The sequence below is a fragment of the Leopardus geoffroyi genome, chromosome D2, assembly GCF_018350155.1.
Source record: "Leopardus geoffroyi isolate Oge1 chromosome D2, O.geoffroyi_Oge1_pat1.0, whole genome shotgun sequence".
In the NCBI taxonomy this organism is placed as follows: Eukaryota; Metazoa; Chordata; class Mammalia; order Carnivora; family Felidae; genus Leopardus; species Leopardus geoffroyi.
The window spans coordinates 7,319,450-7,343,801 of record NC_059334.1 but is presented as its reverse complement, the minus strand read 5'-3'; the positions used below and the strand labels follow the sequence as shown (position 1 = coordinate 7,343,801).

The window sequence follows — 24,352 nt, the reverse complement described above, 5'->3', positions numbered from 1 at the left end:
CGGTTGGCCATCTGGATGTCTTCTTTGGAGAAGTGTCTAGTCATGTCTTTTGCCCATGTCTTCACTGGATTATTTGTTTTTTGGGTGTTGAGTTTGATACGTTCTTTATAGATTTTGGATACTAACCCTTTATCTGATCTGTCATTTGCAAATATCTTCTCCCATTCTGTCAGTTGCCTTTTAGTTTTGCTGATTGTTTCCTTCGCTGTGCAGAAGCTTTTTATTTTGATGAGGTCCCAGTAGTTCATTTTTGCTTTTGTTTCCCTTGCCTCCGGAGACGTGTTGAGTAAGAAGTTGCTGTGGCTGAGGTCAAAGAGGTTTTTGCCTGTTTCCTCCTTGAGGATTTTGATGGCTTCCTGTCTTAGATTTAGGTCTTTCATCCATTTTGAGTTTGTTTTTGTGTATGGTGTAAGAAAAGTGTCCGGATTCATTCTTCTGCATGTCGCTGTCCAGTTTTCTCAGCACCACTTGCTGAAGAGACTGTCTTTATTCCATTGGATATTGTTTCTTGCTTTGTCAAAGATTATTAGTTGGCCATACGTTTGTGCGTCCATTTCTACGTTCTCTATTCTGTTCCATTGATCTGAGTGTCTGTTCTTGTGCCAGTACCATACTGTCTTGATGATGACAGCTTTGTAGTATAGCTTGAAGTCTGGGATTGTGATGCCTCCTGCTTCGGTTTTCTTTTTCAAGATCGCTTTGGCTATTCGGGGTCTTTTCTGGTTCCATACAAATTTTAGGATTATTTGTTCTAGCTCTCTGAAGAATGCTGGTGTTACTTTGATAGGGATTGCATTGAATATGTAGATTGCTTTGGGTAGTATTGACATTTTAATAACATTTGTTCTTCCTATCCAGGAGCATGGAATCTTTTTCCATTTTTTGTGTGTCTTCAATTTCTTTCATAAGCTTTTTATGGTTTTCAGTGTATAGATTTTTCACGTCGTTGGTTAGATTTATTCCTAGGTATTTTATGGTTTTTGGTGTAATTGTAAATGGGATCGATTCCTTGATTTCTCTTTCTGTTGCTTCATTGTTGGTTTATAGGAATGCAACCAATTTCTGTGCATTGATTTTATATCCTGCAACTTTGCTGAGTTCATGAATCAGTTCTAGTAGTTTTTTGGTGGAATCTTTTGGGTTTTCCATATAGAGTATCATGTCATCTGTGAAGAGTGAAAGTTTGACCTCCTTCTGGCCGATTCGGATGCCTTTTATTTCTTTGTGTTGTCTGATTCCAGAGGCTAAGACTTCCAATACTATGTTGAATAACAGTGGCGAGAGTGGGCATCCCTGTCTTGTTCCTGACCTTAGGGGGAAAGCTCTCAGTTTTTCCCCATTGAGGATGATATTAGCGTTGGGTCTTTCTTATATGGCTTTTATGATCTCGAGGTTGATCTTTCTATCCCTACTTTCTTGAGGGTTTTTATCAAGAAAGGATGCTGTATTTTGTCAAATGCTTTCTCTGCATCTATTGAGAGGATCATATGGTTCTTGTCCTTTCTTTTTTTAAAACATTTTTTTTAATGTTTATTTTATTTTTGACAGAGAGAGACAGAGCATGAGTGGGGGAGGGGCAGAGAGAGAGGGAGACACAGAATCTGAAGTAGGCTCCAGGCTCTGAGCTGTCAGCACAAAGCCCGACGCGGGGCTCAAACTCACAGACTGTGAGATCATGGCCTGAGCCAAAGTCGGACACTCAACTGACTGAGCCACCCAGGTGCCCCGGTTCTTGTCCTTTCTTTTATTGATGTGATGAATCATGTTAATTGTTTTGTGGATATTGAACTAGCCCCGCATCCCAGGTATAAATCCCACTTGGTCATGGTGAATAATTTTTTTGATGTATTGTCGGAGCCGGTTGGCTAACAATCTTGTTGAGGATTTTTGCCTCCATGTTCATCAGGGAAGTCGGTCTATAGTTCTCCTTTCTTAGTGGGGTCTCTGTCTGGTTTTGGAGTCAAGGTAATGCTGGCTTCATGTTTGGTAGAATTCCCCTGGAAAGCCGTCTGGGCCTGGACTCTTGTTTTTTGGGAGTTTTTTGATTACTAATTCTATTTCCTTACTGGTTATGGGTCTGTTCAAATTTTCTATTTCTTCCTGTTTCACTGTTGGTAGCTTATATGATTCTAGGAATTTGTCCATTTCTTCCAGATTACCCATTTTATTGGCATATAATTCCTCATAATATTCTCTTATTACTGTTTTTATTTCTGCTGTGTTGATTGTGATCTCTCCTCTTTAATTTTTGATTTTATTTATTTAGGTCCTTTCCTTTTCCTTTTTGATCCAACTGGCTAGTGGTTTATCAATTTTGTTAATTCTTTCAAAGAACCACCTTCTGGTTTTGTTGAGAAGTTCTTTGTTTTTGTTTTTAATAATTATTTATACTTACCATTAAGTGATGGGGATCTGAAAGAATGGTTTGTGTATACTTTTGGTCATTTTGAGGGTTTATGTTAAACACAATGTTAAAAGATTGCCTAAGTGCCTGAAACAAATACTACAGAAAAGAGAAAACCAGGGTGAAGTCTCTCCTCTGAGGGAAAGGAAACAACTAGTGTCTGTGGGGACTCTGTGCATGTTTCGACCCTCTGCCGTGAATCTTACACTCCCTCCTCTCAGTCCTGTCACCTTAGTTTCACTTTACTACTTTCATTAGTTGCTGGAACTCACACACTTTCCCACTTCCTGCCCCATGTACTTTCCTTAGGATCCCACTTTTATGAAAGTCTTTTATCCTACGCTTTGTCTCTGCGCCCTGTGGGCTCTGAAAACCAGAACCAAGGTCCCCTGGTATGGCCCCAAAGGGAAAGCCACCTGTCTTGTTCAATGTACCTCTTGCGGTTTCCATTTTCTCTTAGTTCTTTGCCTCTGAATAATCCATACTTTCCTGCCAGAACAGTAATGTGTTTTCATTAAAAGAAAAAAAAACAAAAACAAAAAAAAAAACACCTCACCCCGCATGTTTGTTTTTCTGCCACATTACTGGAAATGGCAGTTCGAGAACCAGAACTGAAAAATGCAGCCATTCTTCACGTATCATTTCCCTCCATTCCCCATGTGATCTTCCTATGGGATGCCCGTTGGATGCTCCTGTTTACACTGCGCGTGTTTTATCTCTCTTTCGTATTTTCTCTCTTTGTGCTACATTCTGAGAAATGTTTTTATTTTTTTTAGTTTAATTTGCCAATTAAACTAAACTAAAGTTTAACTAAAACTTAGTTTAGTTTAACTAAAACTAAGTTTAGTTGCATCTCTTCTGCTAGAGTTAACCTTTTTATTGAGCTTACTTAGATTTTTTAGTCCTAGAGATTCTTTTAGATCTTTCTTGAAGTCTTGACGGGTCAGTTTTGATGGGCTCTGACCCATCAACTCATGTTTCCAGTTGGATTAGAGAACCAGAGTCCTGGCATCAACTAGCTGTGTGACCTTGATCAGATAATACAGTCACTTTGTGTCTGAATGGAGGGAGTACTGTCTATAAAAAAGGGAAGGATAGATAGCATCCACTACAAACTGTTGAATGGTTTTAAGGAAGTTAAGTGCTTATAACTTGCCTGGTATAACTTAGTACCAGTTAACAAGTATTTGCTATGTGATTTTTTTTTTTTTATTCCTTTAAATATGTTAACATACTAATTTTATAGTCTATTCAGCAATTCTAACATATGACTATACGTCTGGTTCTGTCCTTTTTTGACTTTATGTGGTTTTTGCTTGTGTGTTTTGTGATTTCATGGGAAAAGTCATATTTGGTAAAACTGTGTGCATAGATTTTTGGAACCTATGTTGAAGGTTTGTTGCTCCTAAGAGGATTTTTTTTTTTTTTTTTTGTCTTCTGCCAGATTTTTTTCAACACTAGGTAAATTCAGGTCTGAGATCCAGGTTAGCTGGTGAAGAACCATGAAATCGTAAGGATTTTGTGTGTGTGTGTTTATACATCTGACCAAGAACCAAATCTTGACTCTACTGAATGCGTTTTCTAATATTTCACATTGTTTTCAGGCCCTCCTACTTCATGAGTCCCAGCTTTATGTAGGGTGGCCTCTTATCATTAAGCCTATAAGGTGTCCAGTGCAAGCCCCACTGCCTAAGATCTGTACATTTCTGTGTGGTACGTGGGCAGCTTCTACCCTCCCTTGCCTCCCTTATGTGTAGACTTCACTATTGGCCTTATCTTAATTCCTTTACATTTTTGCAGATTTGTTGATTGATTGAGATTTTTTTTATACTTTATTATTTTTGTTTTATAGCTGGAGGGCTTAAGGATCTCCTACATCCACCACATTACCATAAATCAAAAATTAAAACACCATCCTTAAAGAGAATATTAAGCCACATGTCCTCCTCCTACATCACCTTTATGAAAATATAATTTCATTATGAGGGAAAGTTGCCGTTAGTGTTTGGGTGATAGAAAACAAAGTACAACATCTGTAAATTTAGGTGACGGTAATAGAAACAATGTTATTAGTAATTGGTGCTAATAAATCTGTTCAAAATGGGAATAGTTTACAGGTTTCCAAAAACTGATTATCCTCCTAAGCAACAGTATTGAAAACACTTAGACTATTGAATAGTTAGCCCATGTAAGAGAAAATCGTTTAATATTATTTCGTATCGGAGTGTAGTTTTAGAAGTCAAGAAAATAGCATTTGGATGAAGTATTCTCCAGAGCCACACAGCATGGTTCTGATATGAAACAACACTGAGTTTTCAGAACCGTCATTCTTTATTACACTGATGGTAATAATTTACTGTTTTCACTGTGATAAACCTTCATAGCAAATGAAGATGTTAATTTTTTATAAAGCTGACAAATTTTTTCAACCTTTTTTGTGCGTTGAGGGGATTAAATTTGATGTTAACTTGAATATTAGTTTTAGACATATTCTTTCATATGAACGAGCCAGTCAGGCTTTCTCTAAAATTATCTATTCTGTGGTCACGGATCAAGCCCATTACCCCAGCTTTTTCTTGTATGTGTGATATCCTACAGTGGAAACAGAGGTAGCCGAGTGGCCCAATCAGACCCGCCACCCGCACTGGGGGTCCGAGGTACCCACTTCCGGCACTGGGGGTCCGAAGGTACCCGCCACCGGCACTGGGGGTCTGAGGTAGCCGCCACCCACGCTGGGGGTCAGAGGTACCTGATGACGTGTTCTTCATCTGCTAAGACATGAGACATACAAGTTATTAACTGTGTATGTAGGGTAGTTGCTGACATAGGTAAAGTTTTCAGGCATATTTTTAGATCTGATTATTTTAAATGTTAAATGATAAAGCATCACATGTTTTAAAGATTCTAAAAAGTCAACCAAAGCACTAATTTTTCTGCTTAAATACTAAAACAGTACTGTTTCTTCCCATTTTGGATTGTTGCTCATTTGCACTAGAGTTAAGATGTGTGTGTACAGTTGATCCGTTTTTGCCCCTTAAAATCACTGCTTGAAAGAGCTTCTTTAAGGGAAACAGGTAGTTTGAATCACTTGCTTTTTCTTCATCCTGAGTACCTGTTATCATCCTGTATGTATCCATTAGACTGTGTTGTGCTGGATTTGTTTAGATTCCTTGATCCTAATTTTTAGCATCCCATCTGCCATACTGGGTTTTGCTTTGTTTTTATTTTAAGTTGATGTGGTCAGTCTTCCGCAAGCTTCCATATCATTGTGAATTTCTTCTAACACATAATGTATACTGTATCTCAAAATGTTCTTCTATTCATACATTATCTTATGCAATTAGTTCCATTAGAATACTGATAAATTTCATTTTGGGTAGCAGATGTGGGCTGTTATTGGGTTATATAAAAAATACCAACAATAATGTTAATATTGAGGGCTTCCAGAAATTAACTTATTTTGGATATCTCTGTCTTTATTTGCGTTGATTTTTCATGTCTATATCCTTTATGAGTAAAGTGACATAGGCCCAGAGATTGGCAGGTCACCAGCATTTTCTTTTCTTTTTTTAAAAATTATTTTTTCAGTAATCTCTACCCCCAACATGGGGCTCAAACTCACAACCCCAAGGTCAAGAGTCACACACACTACCGACTGAGCCAGCCAAGCACCTAATTCTTTTTTCTTTTTTAAATTCTGCCCAGCATTTATCTGATTAATTTTTGCCCTTGTTGAAAGTTTGATCACTTGAGGTTTTATTGTAGCATTGAGAAGACATCACCGGCAGGGCTGACAGTGCCGTGAGATAGTGGTGTGAAATCTAGAGGATAAAAAACACACGATACCTGTTACCGCCACCAGAATCCTTAGACTCAGGGGAAATGATTTAATTTTAGTATCGAAGGATGTGAAGTGTCCCCTGTATAGACTCCCAAGCTGTAACCTAAATGGCTTTTATTCAGTGTGTAGCCACTGAGCAACCATATATTGCAAAATACTTTTTATTTTAAATCTTCATAATTCTTCAGTAACTAAACAGTATATTAGTTACTAAAATTCTGGTGAAATGCATCAGTCTTACACTTTTGCCATCGTTGGATCCATTTAGGATTAACTTTGACTTGTGTGTATAAATTTTTGAGTAATACTAGATTAAAGTCATTTTTTAAAGAAGATGTAAAACACTCCTTATTTTTCCATAGCTTCTAAGCCCTAGTAGTAATATCCTAAAAGGTGCATTATCAGTGGATTTAATGCCTTGTGTTTTCTTCCTATGCCCACCCAGGTCATAGTTATGGGGGCCACCAACCGTCCTCAGGACCTTGACTCGGCCATAATGAGAAGAATGCCTACAAGGTTTCATATCAACCAGCCTGTAAGTGCTTGTGATTGATGTTGTGCATTGTTAGAGACTCAGCTTTTTACAGGAAAGGAATGATTTGGTTTTTAATTTTTTCATTGTTTATTTTTTATTTTGGAGAGAGACAGAGTGCGAGTGGGAGAGGGGCAGAGAGAGAGGGAGACACAGAATCTTTAGCAGGCTCCAGGCTCCAGGCTCTGAGCTGTCAGCACTGAGCCTAACGCGGGGCTCGAACCCATGAACTGTGAGATCATGACCTGAGCTGAAGTGAGGCATTTGACTGATCCACCCAGGCACCCCAGGAATGATCTTTTTTTAATAGGATTGACTTACTATTTATGGCAGGCAGGAAAGGAATGGGGTAAGAGTCCCTATAATTATTTGTCCTTTCCACTCTGTCTTGCTTTTTTTCTTCTTTCTTTCCTAAGATGAGTGTCATTTGCTTCCCTTCAGAGTCTATACTTACCTCGTGTGCTTAGCCACCTGTTTGATTTTCTTTAGAATGTAGCAAGTTGTCTGAGAAGGTACATAGAAAATTGAAATTATAATTTTGGTTTGGCACAGGATAAAATTAGGGCTGGGGTTAAAGAATTGTTCTGTTCAGAAGGCTGACAAATCGCTTCTCGGCTTTTTGGCTCAGATCAAGTGCAGAAGGCTGACAAGAACTGGATTTATCCGATTGATTATTGTCAACTGTATTCTGTGCTTCCCTTTGATAGGATTAATGATTAACCAGTGGCTAAGATATTACACTTTAACTTAATGTAGATGTAAGGGTGTACTGGACCAGGACTATCTTCTTTCTAGCATCCTTTTCTGTCAGTTAAGAAGTACCCTCGAGTAGGTGATTATAACTTACTGGTACTCTACATAATTTTTGCACAGAATCCTCAAATCGTGAATTTTGGGTGCCTTTCGGTGGAAGAGGGAAAAAACAGGGTTGATCATTGAAAATGCGCACCATGCAGTCAGTCCGCGTGTTACATGTATGGCTGTGTAGAGGGATTTTTAGTGTCAATCCTTTCAAATTTTGAAATAAAAGATTATAATACCCCTGAGAGTCTCTGGCTAAAAAACATCTGTCCCACTGTGTATTCCACAACTTACCAGTTTGTGGCAATAAACATGGTTTCCTAAAATTGAGGGTTGTGGCCTCTTACTCTGATCAGTTATTTGCTGTAGCTAAGACCTCGGCCTCTCTGAGAGAGAGAGCATGCTCAGAGTGAGCCGCTCTTAGAAGATTTACCTGCTACAGCAATGGAGAAATTCACCTTGCTGAAATTCACACTAAATTTATTTACTGTGACTAGCGTTGAGCACTGGTTTGTGTCAGGCACCCGCCAGACTCCGGGGAATGGAGCACGGCCCCTGTCCTCAGCTCTGGGTGGCACGGGAGGCAGACACGTAAATGAATGACATAAAAGATACTTACCAAAAGAATGTTTGAAGAACTGAGACCCTGAAATGATGCTGAAAGCCAATAATTCTGTCTGAGTAGTAGTAAGCTCTACAGAATCCAGGATGGCAGGAGTTTGATACGCAGGGGAGGCGAGGAAAGGCAAGAATGTGTGGAAGGTAATGTGTATTTGCTGAGACTCTGGGGGTAGTTCAGGCAGGGCGTCCGGGAAGCAGAGGGACCCGAGGCTGGAGAAGTAGGCTGCCGCCAGGTTTACGTGGCTTTTGTCTGCCTTGCCTATGAATCGGGCTTTTGCGTTGGCAAGACAGCAGGACGTTTTTAAAGAAAATTAATTTCCTTCCCTCGGCGGATCTGAAGACAAAGATTACATTGATGGAATCTCTGTCTGGAGTCCGACAGGAAACAGGTTTTTGATACACAGTAGAATAGAACAAGGATACAACAACTCACAAGGTAGCCTTTACTACAGTTCTCATTTTAACATATTAATTGTGTTAGTTACCAAAATGGGTTGTCAGACTTGTTACAAATTTGTATGCTGTTAATGTACAAACTGCTGGGGCGCCTGGGTGGCGCAGTCGGTTAAGCGTCCGACTTCAGCCAGGTCACGATCTCGCGGTCCGTGAGTTCGAGCCCCGCGTCAGGCTCTGGGCTGATGGCTCAGAGCCTGGAGCCTGTTTCCGATTCTGTGTCTCCCTCTCTCTCTGCCCCTCCCCCGTTCACGCTCTGTCTCTCTCTGTCCCAAAAATAACTAAACGTTGAAAAAAAAAAAATTAAAAAAAAAAAATGTACAAACTGGGATTCTGTAACCCCCTTTTCATTCCATTTTTAGTGGATACATATACTCTATAGGGTAATTTTCTTCTTCTTGCAGAACTCGGATGTCGAAGTATCTGATTAACCTTACCTTAAAACTCTTCTCCACATTAAGTGGTTATTCACAAAAAGTAGTCATTGGTCGTCACATAACATACCAAATTTACCTTCATACTTAACCATCTTGAATTACGGGAACAGCAGGGTTCGGTTGTGTTTTTTCCGGTCACTTGATTTGATACTGGTGGTAACTAGCTGTGTCTTCAGTGGTTGTGAGAACAAGAATGAATTCAGCCATAATACATTTTTAAAGCCTTTATATTTACTTTCTATGTAAGGTATCCTATCAAAATGCCTGTTCTGTGATATAATGTGAGCCATCATCGCTCGGGTGGAAAGTATATAAACATGTGTACCGCCAACGCCAAACAAAAACTGACTGATACAAATTAGCGAGTGAGGGAGTGGTGTGCAGACGTGGAGGAACTGAGCCTACATCGCTGCCATCCTGTCCAATTATGTAAATGAAGAAAAGAACATTTGCCAGAGCCGTAGAGGACAGATATTGAAGGGCATGTTATTTCCCAGACATTGTGCTAATCGCTGGGGATTCAGAATAAGAAGACAGGAATTTAGTAGGTTGACCACAATTACTCTAGAGTCTAGAATCTAGACCTTGCTTAGCCAACATATTTTATGATTTTTGTTAGAGTTTCTGGCGTTTCCTGCAAGTATTGTCAGATAGTTTACAGAGGAAAGAAGAAATATCACGAAAACTAGTTGATCCTTATTTTTGTTAAATGCTAACTGGAAATGATTCTGGTTTTAGGCTCTAAAACAAAGAGAAGCAATCCTGAGACTCATCTTGAAAAATGAAAACGTAAGTAGAAAATTACACTTTCCCCCAACCTGTAAATATGTTTATGTTCATAAAACCGTTTTAGAAATGAAAAAGTAATTGGAGAATAAACAGCTTTGTACTTGACAAAAATCACTGTAAAACTGTTGGCCGTTCATGTAACGCATTAGCCATGGTCCATTTGAACTAATTAAAGATGGTCTGCCTTTTTTAAAAGTGCTGTTTCATATCTTTGATATTTTTAGGCTGTTCTTCAGTTATATAAGATACGTTTATTTTTGTACAGCAGTATGGGTTTTATTGATTTGATTACGATATTTTTTGAAGTTGCAGTTGAGATTTAAAAGGGTATGATAATCAAAATTTAAATGGGTTCTGTATTTAAGGTCACATCCTTCAGAATTAAAACATGTACGTTAAATGGTATTCAGAGAAGAATCCCACTTCTCCTCCTACATTTCTTCTGTGTCCCTTCAGATGACCCAGTCTATAACAGCACATAGGATATACTGTTACTCCTTTTCCTCCATAAGCCATATTAATAAACTGCATACCCTGTCCTATGCATTGCTTTTGTCACTCATCTTGGAGACCTTTCCATATTAGCAGATAGTGTCTTTATTCTGTGCGCTCAGCCGCTCTCTCTCGTTCTCTCTCTCGGTTTTGCATTGCATAGGACTCCACTGTCTGGATATACCACGATTCATTAAATTAGTGCCATATTGAAGAACATTCAGGTTGATTCCAGTCTTTTACTACTACAAAAATGCCGCATTGAATAACAACCTTGAACATATGTCACTTCACACTTGTCCAGGGATGTTAGTAGGGGTGATTTTCCAGAAAAGGAATTGCTAGATCAAAGGATCTGATTTAGAATTTTGGTAGCTCTTGCCAAATTCCACGCTGATGTACTCTCACACCAGCAGCGTTAGCGCCTCCCCGGCTGCCTTGCCGACGAGTGCGGTGGGGCTTTGTGCCCACGTGATCTAGGTGGAAAACGGTATCTCATTGTATTTTTAAGGATGAAATGAGCATTTCGTGTTTAAGAGCCTCTTGAGGTTTTTTTCTGTGAAATACCCATTCATATTCTTGGCCGATTTTTCTATTGCAGTGTTCTTGTTCTTAGGGATTTATAGGAACTCTAATATATTAGGGAGAATTCTCTTGGTTTATATGATTTGAAGTATTTTTTCCTGGTTTGTTTTTCTTAACTTACTGGGTTCTTTTCCCCCGTTTTTGGCTTCTGAGTTTTGAATAACATGGCATTCTTCACCATCCTAAACTTTGTATCTAAGCTCTATTTGAGGGGCGCCTGGCTGGCTGAGTCGGTGGAACACACGACTCTTGATTGCAGGGTCATGAATTCAAGCACCACATCAGGCATAGGGCTTACTTAAAAAAAATAAGTAAATAAAATAAACTCACTCCTTGAACTTGCTGTCCAAACTAAAAAACCTATGGTAGATTCCCATAGGGAGGGTTGCTTGTATTTTGTGGTTTTCCTCCATGAATCACTGTCAGGGTGATTGTGCCCCTCGCTGCCCTACTTCCCCACTCCCCAGGTTTCCCATGGTACTGCATCTGTGAGTATTTTAGTTTCACTTCTAAAAGAAATAATTCTTTTCTTTTTTGACTTAATCTCATAACCATTATTACACTTAACAAAAAAAGGACAATAATTCATTATTATCGTTGAATATCTAGTCTGTTCAAATTTCCTGCTGTCTCCTAAATGGCTTGTTATTTATTTATTTATTTTTTACCATGTATTTGACTCAGGATCCATATAGTGTTCATAATTCGCAATTATTTGATAGTTTCTTTTTAAGTTTTATTTATTTTTAGAGAGAGAGAGAGCACATGTATGTATGCACGTGAGCTGGGGGAGGGGTAGAGAGAGAGGGAGGGAGAGAATCCCAAGCAGGTTCTGCACTGTCAGCACAGAGTGTGACACGGAACTCAAACCCACGAACTGTGAGATCATGACCTGAGTGGAAATCAAGAGTTGGACACTTAACCGACTGAGCCACCCAGGTGCCCCAATAGCTTTCAGATCGCATTTAATCGTAGGCTATAGATTATTCCTTCATCTCCCCCCTTTTTGTCCCCCCACTTTCTTTTCAGTGTATTTGTTGAAAAATCCAGGTTGGGTTCATCCACATTTTTCTATGGTCTGGACTTTGCTGATTGCACAGGAGCAGTTGTTTCACAGCAAGTAGGGTGAGGCGCCCCTGGTCCCTCAGCCCAGTTCCCTGGATATTTTTGCTTATTTTTCTGTATTAATTTTAGAATTAATTTGTTTTATTCAGGAAGAAACAAACGCTAGATTTTTAGTGGATCATAATTCAAGAGAATTAAGATCTTTTTGATGTTGGATCTCCTATCCAAAAACAAGTATGGCTTTTTGGTTGTTTTGAGTCTTTCAGTAGTGTCCTGTTCATTTATTTCTTTAAAACATATAAAAAAAGACATAGGCTAAATTGCAAAAGTGTAAGGAACCTAGCAAATTACACAGTTACTAACTATTTGGGGGAGCATAGAGCTATTTAATAAAGAGATAAATGCTATGCAGCCTTTTCTTAAAAACTTCATGTGCATGAAATGTTTTTTGCAATTTCGGGGAAATTCTTAAAACTCTCCAAGTGTTCTAGGGAAAGAACTCCTATAGGAGCATGAAATCAGCAACTTCCATTTGCCCTTTAACTGATTATTTGATAACTACTTTCAAGACATCGTGTCGTTGTCGTGCTGTTTAGGTGAAAGACACTTAATTGGTAAACCTTTAACAAAGACAGGCATCAAGGAGCAGTTCAGAAAGAAAACAAAGGAGATAAAATAATGCCACAAGTTCTTTAAGTTAGGATGGCAATGATGTGGCTTGACATTTATCAAATATTAGAAGGTAATTGCTGACAATTTTGTAGAGACTTCGAGTTAATACAATTATTTAATTTAAAAAATTTAATGAAAGATGGTATTGCTGGAAGTTTAACATTTTTGAACCATGTGTATGTGGTTTAATAAAGATATAGATGATATAGATAATTCACGTATAGATAATGAATATAAATCATAGCATTTAAGCTCTGTCTCATAAGATAGCCATACTTCACGTAGGCTGTAATGTTTTCACATTTAACTTAAGAAACTCCTCATGGGGCGCCTGGGTGGCTCAGTTGGTTAAGTGTCCGACTTTGGCTCAGGTCATGATCTCGCGGTCCGTGAGGTCGAGCCCTGCGTGGGGCTCTGTGCTGACAGCTCAGAGCCTGGAGCCCGTTTCAGATTCTGTGTCTCCCTCTCTCTCTGACCCTCCCCCGTTCACGCTCTGTCTCTCTCTGTCTCAAAAATAAATAAACATTAAACAAATTTAAAAAAAAAAAAAAAAAAAAAGAAACTCCTCATTATTGGGGTGCCTGGGTGTGGTTCAGTCAATTAAGTATCTGACTTCAGCTCAGGTCTTGATCTCACAGTTTGTGGGTTCGAGCCCCACATCGGGCTCTGTTGCTGTCAGCGCAGAGCCCTGCTTCAGATCCTCTGTCCCCCTTTCTTTCTGCCCCAACCTCACTCTCCTGTACTCTATTTCTCTCTCAAAAATAAACATTAAAAAAAAAAAAAAAAAAACGCATTTCTTTTTTTTTTTTTTTAAATAAAGTTTATTTATTTTGAGAGAGCACACAAGCAAATGCAGGCAAACAGGGTAGAGGGGTGGAGAGAGAGCCAGAGAGAGAATCCCAAGCAGGCTCCGCACTGTCAGCAGAAAGCCCGATGCAGGGCTCAATCCCACAAACTGTGAGATCATGACCTGAGCCGAAACCAAGAGTTGGATGCTCAACCAACTGAGTCACTCAGGCACCCCAGAAACTCATTGTTTCTGAACTTTGATTTCAGGGGCGCCTGGGTGGCTCAGTTGGTTAAACATCCGACTTCAGCTCAGGTCATGATCTCACGGCTCGTGAGTTTGAGCCCTACGTCAGGCTCTGTGCTGACAGCTCAGAGACTGGAGCCTGCTTGGGATCTTCTCTCTCTCCCTATCTTCCCTTCTCTCTCTCTCTCTCTCTCTCTCTCTCTCTCTCCCTCTCAAAAATACCTAAACATCAAAAAAAATTTTTTTTAATAAATAAATAAACTTTGATTTCAGTATTCTGCTTTTTTTTTTTTTTTTAAGAGTAACATCTTTGGAAATCCTTTTAGACTGACATTTGTCATGGGTATAAGGAATTTTTAGCACTGTTTCTTAAAACACAAAGAATTAGTGTCCATTTTTGTGATGCAAAGTATGAATGCCCTGGATAATTGTTGACACAAGACCATCTTATTCCCCACTAGCTGCTACTTGTATGCTGAAGGCATATTGTTACTTCAGTAGAGTCTGAAAGAAATTAATGTAATTTTGCTAAAAAGATGCCTCAAATGATAGTGTTTTCCAGTCTTCTCATGTTTCTTTACTAATAGGTCCTTAACAAAACTTAGTCATTGAAAACATGGTGTGGGGCACCTGGGTGGCTCAGGTAAGCATCTGACTTGGTGTCAGGTCATGTTCTCACAGTTTGTGGGTCCGAGCCCCACGTTGGGCTCGCTGCCGTCAGCGGGGAGCCTGCTTTAGACCCTCCGTGTCTCTCTCTCTCTCTCTCTCTCTCTCTCTCTCTCTCTCTCTCTGTGTCTCTCCCCCACTCGTGCTCCTCCTCTCTCAAAAATAAATAAACATTAAAAAAATTTAAAACAGACAGTGTAGTGGTTTTGGCTTAAAGTTTTAAGTATGAAAGGATTAGAACTAATAAAATGTATATATTATACAGGTTTCCTGTCTCTGTACTGAGGAGACTTGAGTTTTTTCCCTACAAACAAATCTGAGTTTATACCTTTTCCATAATGTAGCAGGAGTGGTTATTAACAAGCGTGGGCTTTGGAGACCAGCCTGAGGGTCCCACGTTCTGGCTTCAACCCTACCTTCTGGGGGACCTTGGGCAAATAGCGTTCAGTGTCCCTATGCCTCATTTTTCTTACTGGGAAGGTAGACGTAATGCCAACAATCTCATAGAATCGTTTTGAGAATTTAAATGATACACGTAAAATGCTGAGAGCACATGCTTGTGTGCCATCCATGGTAGACAGAGGAAGTAAGTGCTGTTCCTTCGGGCCGTGTTAGAAAGTTGTTCATTTATTTCAGTATCGTTCCTAGTACGAACCGTGAGCTCATGACCTGAGCTGAAACCAAGAGTTGCACGCTCAACCAACTGAGTCGCTCAGCCACCCCAGAAACTCCTCGTTATTTCTGAACTTTGATTTCAGTTTTTTTTTTTTTTTTTTTTTTTAAGAGTAGCACCTTTGGAAATCCTTTTAGGATGACATTCGGCACGGGTATAAAGAATGCCTAATGAAAATAGTTCCCATGACTTTATGGTTTATCTACTAGCTGTTATAAAAAGGGTTACTTTCCAATTATTTGCTGTGTACCTAGCATAGTGGTGAGATACACATTGTTTTACTTAATCCTCAGTTCATCTGAGGAGCACATGTTGATACTATTTTACGTTGAGGAAACTGAAACTCAGAGTTCTATAATAAATTGCCCAGGCCGATGTAGCAACGTAGTGATGGAGCTTTTCCCTCAACCATTATGGCATGCTGCCTCTGTTCATCTTGCTCCCCCGCTGCCTGGAATCTTCTCCTCTTTGATTTTTTCTCATATTTGCTTTGTTCATCTTTATCGCTTTGTAACTTTATCGCTGTGTCGTGCACAAGATTTGTGAGTGGTTAGAGCACAGTGTGGCCCAACAAAGTATGGCCAAAAGATGGGGTGGAGGTGTTGATTGTGTAAGTGAGGAAGTCAAATTGTTAATATTTCAGAGTACAACTTGGAAGGTGTTAAGTAGGTTTTTTTTAATGTTTTATTTTTTTATGTTTATTTTTGAGAGAGGGGGAGAGACAGAACATGAGCAGGGGAGGGACGGGGGGTGGGGGGGACGCAGAACCCGAAGCAGGCTCCAGGCTCTGGGCTGTCAGCACAGAGCCCGACGCGCGGCTCGAACTCACAAACTGTGAGATCATGACCTGAGCTGAAGTCAGCCGCTCAACCGAGACACCCAGGCGCCTCTTATTTTTTTTCACTATTTATTTTTGAGAGAGAGAGTGTGTGTGAGCAGGGGAGGGACAGAGAGAGAGGGAGACCTAGAATCCGAAGCAGGCTCCAGGCTCTGAGCTGTCAGCACAGAGCCTGACGCGGGGCTGGAACCCGCAAACCGTGAGATCACGACCAGAGCTGAAGTCAGACGCTTAAACGACTGAGCCACCCAGGCGCCCCTCTTAAGTAGTTTTTTTAATGTATGGAATATTTTATACACAGACGCAACCTTATATCCACCACCCGGATTTAACGGGTGATCTTAACATGTTTGCTTCCCATGTCCTGCAGTCACTGTCACTGGTAGCCCGTTGTCCTGGTGGGTAGTGGAAATTTGTTTCGTGCTTGTGTGTGGATGGACACGTGATGCGTGTGCAGGTGTAGGTTATTTTTACTCTTCCGTGAGTTTTACAAACTGTAGAGAAATTAGATTCTTGCATGTCTGGTGCCGTGTGTTTGTGCACATGTAAGAAGGGTTGTCAGATACAAGGGAGCGTCTGCTTCCCAGGAAGAGAATAGACAGGTCTGATTATAACATGCACAGAATGAAAGAAAAGCCCCCGGGAACAGATTTACAACCCTGTGACCAACAGGGGACCAATATCCAAATTATACAGAAGCCCCGTAGTGAGTTCGTCATGTTTTCTGTTGTGTACATCAGATCACAGGTGCTCACTGTAACTAGAAGTGCTTACTGTCTGATCCATCAGTATATGATACGGGAGTTCACTCGAGATTGGGACTGTCAATCTCGGGGGTTGTGAGTTCGAGCACCATGCTGCGTGTCGAGATTACTTAAGATCTTAAAGAAAACATTTCCCAGTATTACTGTGGATTTGTCCATCTCACTCTGTCCTTACGTTCATGTCTGCTGTATGTATTTCAGGGCCATATTTTATTAAATGTATATCAGTGCAGAATTGTTGTATTTTTCTTATGTATTATTTTTTTATTATTTAATGATTTCTATTCCAAATTATGTGTGTTGAGTAAAACTCTATTGATCTGATGAGAATAGAACTAAATTAGCTTTCTTTTGGTTAATATTTGCCTTGTCTGTCCTTTCTCAATCTTTTGTTTTGAACTTTTTTTTTCTTTTAAAACTGAAAACCAAATCTGTTTTATTTCCCCTTGGACAGGGTGTGACCATTCTAAACCTCAAATTAACTGCATTTTGGTTTTTTGTACAGTCTAATGGACTTTCACCAGCCTAGCCTATTTGCATTTGTGGGGATCACTGATAAGCTTTGATTCATTCTTTCTTATTCTAGTACTTTCTATGTATTATGCTTTTTGTTTTTTGCCCACCCACCCCCACTCTTGTGTTTTCTTCCCTTTTTTCCTCTTCTTCTACTGTTTCGGAAGTTACACATTCTCTTTTTATCTTTTACTGGTACTCTTAAAATTTTTTTACATATACCTATAGTCCAGGTTAACACTATTTCCTCCCTCTTCCTCCCTCTTCCTCCCTCTTCCTGATACTATAATTTTACTTCAGATGTTGCTGCGTGGATGTTCCCTGTCTCACATGTTCTGTGTCTCACATTTTAGTTCCACGTTGTTTCCCCACCCCAAATTTTAAATGACTGTTACTACTGTGTATGTATTAAAGCTTGCTTGCTTGCTTGATTTATTTATTAAAAATTTTTTTCGATGTTTATTTTTGAGAGACAGAGTACGAGTGGGGGAGGGGCAGTGAGAGAGAGGAAGACACAGAATCTGAAGCAGGCTCCAGGCTCCGAACTGTCAGCACAGAGCCCGATGTGGGGCTCGAACTCACAAACCGATGCGGGGCTTGAACCCACGAACCGTGAGGTCATGACCTGAGCCGAAGTCTGATGCCCAACCAGCTGAGCCCCCCAAGGCACCCCTATTAAAACTTATTTAGTTCCATGTTTACCATTTTCTTCGTTTAGCTCTACTGCCAGCCCCACACCTACCTCCTGCGTTCACTTCTGTTCACAAAGAATGTGGGGTATCTCCTCATTCAACCCCCAGTTTCAGAGATGAGGAGACCAGCGTCGCGTGAGGTCACAGTTGCAGAGCTGACTGTAGACCCCACACCGTCTGGCGTCCCAGTCTCGTGCACAGTTGCCAGTGTTACTCAAACACTGGGGCTTACCCAGTGGGCATTTAATAACTCATAGAGGTGGCATTTCAGGTCAGTGGAAGAAAGTAAGTGTTGTTAAGGCAGATGGTTAGCTATGCAGGGGAAGAGTTCGGCTGGACCTTAACCACAGCATGTCCACGGCCCTGCTCTGGTGTGACCTCGGGCAGTGTATTTAAGCTCCCTCAGAACAAGAACACTGCCTGGCAGGATCCCTTGAGACTAACATGCAGAGTGCTTAGCGTGGCGAGTGACACATACGCATCATCTAATAGAGGGACGTCGTTCTTGCTCATTTTCTCTTCTCAACCTACACGGAAGCCTAGTGTGTACTCTCCTAGGCCTGCCGTGCGCCCAGGACGGTGACCGAAGCGGCTCGGCCGTGTAAGCTTACGTTGAGGAACGAGACTGTTACGCTGAGTGTTGGGCTGGTAAACACAGAGCATTGCGGCCAAAGGGCAAGCGAGCGCCCGTTGATAGGTTTGCTGTCATGGACCCGGGACTTGATGCGGGCTGTTTGCCAAGAATGGTGAATGCAGTCCTGCAACTCAGGACCTTCCTAAGAGGCGCCAAGGAGAGTCCGACAGTGTTTGAGTGTCTGTTCTTCCCTCTCGCTTCATGATCTATCGAGTAAGGCTTTATTTAATACTCCAGTCGTAATGGCAGTTCATGACAATTAGATTTCAAAACTCCAGGTTTTATGGCTAAAGGAAAAGTAGAAACAAAGTATTTTTGGATGATTCGCCTTCCATACTATTCCAACATGCTTAACATTCTTTACGTGGAAGGACAGTGGCTAGATCATGCTCGGCAGCACTTTTCACATTTGTGTTTCCTCGTGAAAGGTGGACAGGCACGTGGACCTGCTGGAAGTCGCCCAGGAGACGGACGGTTTCTCAGGCAGTGACCTGAAGGAGATGTGCAGGGACGCCGCCCTCCTGTGTGTCCGGGAGTATGTTAACTCTACATCGGAAGAAAGGTATGATCTCCTATTTCTCAGACCCTTTTAGACCTCTCAGGGTGGTTTCCGTTATTTTTCTTTACAATACCAACTCTGCTTATGGAATAAAAGGTGAACTTGAATTAACAACCTCCCCAACTTTATGAACTGCCCTTTTTTCTTCCTAAAGGGAAGTTCTGAAAGCGAGTTGGGGACGGGGGTTGTGGGGAGGCTCTGGAAGGAAGAGGAAGAAACAGAAGCTGCACGTTTGCCAAAAATCCCCGCGCTGGGTCACAGGAGGCCGACGGCAGCTTAGGCTTACTTACTCCTAGGAAAGACGGTTCTCTAGGATTCCCGGACTGCTCTGCACTTGCAAGTCCTAGTTCCATTTCCTGTGCTCTTCCAGGGATTTCCCACGTGAGTGGGCCTGGGGGCCATTGCTGGGGACTAGACTTCAGTGTGTTAACAGTAACGCGTGTGCTAAACAGACTGTTGCCACTGGGGCAAACTGCACTCGAAAGCAGTTTCAGAGCAGAGTTTGAGAAACCAGCTCTGTGCCCGGCTGTTTTTAGCAGAGACGCTAGTGAGCCGGCTCAAGTCCGCCCCCGTGAACTGTGTCCTGCAAAGACCTTTCCCAGAAGGCCGCTTGCCCTGGGCCAGCCTAACACTGCGTTTCTAAGCCTCTTTTCAGAGTACTGACCTTCTGATGAAGAGTTTCTGTAACTCTTAGCACACTGTTGTACTTTGGGGCCTCATGTTGAATGAGTTCTCTGCCTCTGGCCCCTTTTTCTAAGGCCTCCTCCCTCATCCGCCGCCGCCGAGGCTCTCACTCCAGGAGACCTGGATGTGCTGGTGGTGCCATGTTTTTAATGACCATGTTTTTTAATGACGGTGCATCGCCATAGCAAGCTTCACCAAAAACTCTTTCGCTTGGTGTAGGAAGAGAGGTTAGCTATGTTTGCCCTAGTTCCGCACCTGCCTTCGGTGCTCCCTGGGGCCCCGTTATGGAGAGGCTCACTTCATTTATTTGTTGCTGGATTACTCCAGCTCCCCTAATGCTGATGCTGGGAATACTTTTGACCTCTGACCGGAGCCAAGAGTCTACTTGCCAAAGGTTTTTATTCTTGTGTCTAAGAAAATGAGGAGAGGAGGAGAAACAACTTATGAATACGTTTTGTGTGAATAAGTTACATTAATAAAGAAAGTCCTATTTTTCTGCTGTCCTCAAAGCCTTTGAAAATTTTATATGTCAGGATGAAAAATCTGGGTCTTAGACTTGGCTTATCGTAACTTTTTCCCTAAATGTTTTTTCCTAAATGTTTGTAAATTACAAGGAGACATTATATATTGGATTTTGTTTTTCTCATTATTGAATAGGGGAGGTTTAGGCTACTTGGTTTTTATTAATAGCAAAGAATTTTATTTTTAGTTTGTCACATGCTAAATATGTACATGAATATATACCCAAGAATGCTACTTTTAATTTCAGTTTTCATGGGAATAATTTTTGATTCCTTGATGGGAATTCTACGCCCACATAGATAAACTGCACACCTTTACCTAATATTTCCACGTTGTGCCAACATTCTGCATTTGGTTCTTAGTGTGAGGTATTTGGTTTTCATGACCACATCTGCAACACTGAGTTACAGCCGGCCATTTTGGCCCCCTCCCTCCCAGCAGCCCGTGCTTCTAAAAACATCCTCCCCAGCTTGTGTCTGCACAGAAAATTCTGGAAGCATTCACATGAAGCTCATAATTGTGGCTGTCCTTGGGGGTCTTAGGTGGGACAAAGATTTCATTTCTTAATCTCAGGAGGATGTTTCAGGGAGGTGTATTTGGAAGTTATTTGACCGTCTGGCGGCTTTGTCTGTGTCTTAGCCGCGAAGAAGATGAAATCCGGCCTGTGCAACAGCAGGACCTGCATCGAGCGATTGAGAAGATGAAGAAATCCAAGGACGCCGCATTTCAGAATGTTTTGACACATGTTTGTTTAGATTAAGAGTAAAGATCATTTGTACAGTTCAGTGTGATCTAGTTTGGCGCACTCTTATCATCAGTGGAAATAGAATGAAAACAGGAATGTCCTTCACGCCGTGAGAGAGTTAAATGTTCACGACACTGGTTTTATACTCTGACTCCTAAGTTATTGAGATGTAGTTGTTCTATAAGCGGTGTTACTACTCGTCAGAAATCATGAGGAGGAACAGTCTAATCCAGCCTGAGTGCGGGCTCGTGTCTGACCTCTGTCTCCGGACGCTGCAGCCTCAGAGCATCTAAGCTGGTCTTAAAGTAACGATTTGTCGAGTCATTCGTGGAAACAGGGATGTGGGTAAGTGCTGGTTTCTCGATACGTGAGTGAGTGAGTGAGTGAGTGAGTGCGTGCGTGTGTATTAAATGTATATATTCACACATTTTATATTGATATTCTGTAGATATGTTTGAATACGGAAACTTTTTTTTACCCCAACTACTGAATCAAAAAGTACCAAATAGTGTACAGCAGAACTAAGATTTCTGGTCGTGTGTAAAGGTACAGTGATTCAGCCATTTCCAGCTGTCACCTGTGTCCGCTTTCGTTTTAAGTTGAGCATTTCTCCGCAGTGGAATAGTCGGAGTCCGCCACGTCTCTGCTTCAGAAGGGGCTCCACTATTACGCTGGTCGGAAAATCCAATAAAAATACTCGATCAGTGATCAGCATTGAGTGGTTGTCAGGCATTTGGATGATCGACACGGATTCCAAGTCTTTCTGTAAGCACACTGAGCGGAGGCCTGTTTTCAATTGATACACGTGAACGTGGTTGGAGGAGCCTTTCCAAAAGGCTTTGAAAAACTACAGTGCCATGCAGTACACATCTGTGACTTTTCCTTCATTTGATGGAACGTAGTTCTGTTGTAACCATGGTTTTGTAATGTTATTTTAAAGTTATGTTTTTTAATTATGGTCAAATATAATTTGGTCATCAGAAATGAAATGATAGTTTAAAACAAGTAGCTGTTGCTAGCTGTGCTAAAAATACTCATTTTGTGACTTTAATTTTTAAAGTTTTCTTAGCATATTATAAATTGTGCCCTAGTTAGTACAGATACACACGTCAGAGTCCCCATATTGTATCCGTAGTCATTCGATGCTGTGTGCCCTCCATAGGAAACATTTTTTTTTTTGTCCAGAATTTCACTAACCAGAATTCTGTTATAGGCCCTTAAACACACCGCATGAGGAAAATGGCACGATATGGTCTTGAGGTGCCTTCTGTGAACCATCTGAAAGATTAAATTATGCTCCATATATTTTTGTTTTTATTGTATTTCTTTGAAACTCTTCAGTCTTCATTCGTGAGTCATTAGAGTAATTTATTTGATAGTAGGTCTCTCACTTGAACCTGTTGGGGAGTTTATTTGGTTGTGCGAGTAGCGGGCGGGTAGAGATTGCGGAAAGCACTCTGGACGACAAAAAGCAAGTTTCGAAAACTGTGAAGATGATTAAAAATTGACTGCAAAACACAAGATATCAAAAATAAAAAGTTTCGTCTCCCGTTTTTAATAACTATATTATACGATTATTTTATAAACATACAATAAAGAGGTCCCTCTTTATTAATTTTTCTCCACTTGGTCTTCTTCCAAAGTTACAAATCTTCTGGGGGGTTTTTTAGTTTATCAACTTGCATTTGGAGTGTTTTATCTTGCTGAATAGCTTTCACACTTCAGTAGCATGCAATCTCATGTCTTATCATTATTTTGCCTTAGGATGGATTTCAGTAATCATTTACTCTGATGGCAGACTGGTGTAAAAAAGAGGTGATCTATCTCTCATGTCCTTTCTTTTTATCTTAAATTCAGAGCATCCAGTAGTACAGTTACTAAGTTTATCATGGTTTTAATCACCACGTGAAGTTAGGTCCCGTCAATCGTGACTCATCCGGGCATCTTGGGGCCTTACAGTAGTCGAGGAACCTTTATGTCATTTCGGAGAACTTTTAGTGTCACAGAATCTGTGCTCGCTGTAGACGTGCATTTGACACAGGTCGCTGGGCTCCAGGTTCCCGGGTATTCCCTCGTGGGCAGCAGTTACGCACGCCGGACGTGGAGTTGGACGGCTCCCTGTGGACGTCCAGGTGGCTAATCCAGGCTCCCTGTGAATTAACCCTCTGCCTGCGCACTAGTCCCCTAACGTCTCTGAGCCTCCGCTTCTACGAAATGGAGCTGCGGTGGCGCCCACCTACGGGGTGGTGTGAGAAGACGGTGCGTGTAAGGCGCTCAGCACTGGCCCCAGAGCAGTCCTCACTCAAATGCAGGCCGTCACCGTATTCGTTTCTTACTTTTACACACTGACGTGCGTATCTGTTGGCAGGCTGAAGTTTGGAGCATTCTCTCTGCTTACTCCACCTGCAGAATCCCCAGGCCTGTACTCTAGGGACTGAGATAGAAATGATCACCTGTGTGATGCTTCTGACACCCTCGTCGTTGGAGGACGGCTGGTGAGTCTGGTGTGTCTCACACTCTTTCCAGGCCTTTCTGTGGAGAGTTCGGGAACTCCATATTGGAAGCAGCTCAGTATCTTCTTTATGATTTCCTTTGCTTCTACCTCTCAGCTCCCAAATGCAGGACAACCCAGAACCCACCATGCTGTCAAGAGCTGGGTGGGTTCATGGAAATATGCCACATGGACCAGAATGATCTAACATTACTTAGCAGCTGTACCTTAAAGGTTTGGTGTTCCAGGAGGATGGCTCAAGCCTTGAGTAAGCCTTGAGTGCCTCCCTTGTTGACAGGGATTTTTTTTTTTTTTTTTTTTTTACCGGCATTGTGTTGTTTGTAGACAAACGTTACAACTTTCTTCTGGATAAAGAAACTAAAGCAGATGATATTTATCTTTTAGCTTTTCTCAAGGTCAGAATATTGAATAGAATTCTGATATCCTGAGCATATATCCTGCCCTTGAAGCCATAGAATCGTTCCATGTAGAGCTGACAAATCTTCAGAGGGCCTTCATTATTAAATATGTTGTAGACTGAGCTGTGAAACAGTTCGCTAATCTTGTCAAAAGTTAAAGCTCTGTTCACACGTGTCGGTGGAAGTTATGCCCTACTCACCACTCCATGAAACTACCGAGAAAATGGACAGCACGGGTGCCAGATGTAAATGAGATCGGCCCTAAACACGATCACTTACTCATGTGAGTAAGAATAAAACATCCTTAGTAACACTGGTGTAACTTCTCTAACACTGTCAGTACTAACAGCACATAAGGTCTCATTACTAAAACACTCTACTGGGGGCGCTTGGGTGACTCAGTCAGTTAAGTGTCCAGCTCTTGATT

General features: G+C 41.2%; 1 protein-coding gene across 5 annotated transcripts in view; it reads left to right on the top strand.

The window, feature by feature from the left end:
* The window catches only part of ATAD1 (ATPase family AAA domain containing 1), a 77,496-nt gene extending 55,176 nt beyond the window's left edge, over positions 1 to 22,320 (top strand). For all 5 annotated transcript variants that reach the window (XM_045439439.1, XM_045439438.1, XM_045439440.1 and 2 more), the window contains 4 exons: positions 6,691 to 6,780; positions 9,828 to 9,878; positions 18,934 to 19,067; positions 20,910 to 22,320. In XM_045439439.1, coding sequence (XP_045295395.1) covers positions 6,691 to 6,780; positions 9,828 to 9,878; positions 18,934 to 19,067; positions 20,910 to 21,030 — 396 coding nt within the window. In that variant the 3' untranslated portion in view covers positions 21,031 to 22,320. The remainder of the gene's footprint in view (positions 1 to 6,690; positions 6,781 to 9,827; positions 9,879 to 18,933; positions 19,068 to 20,909) is intronic.
* Positions 22,321 to 24,352: the final 2,032 nt, after the last annotated feature.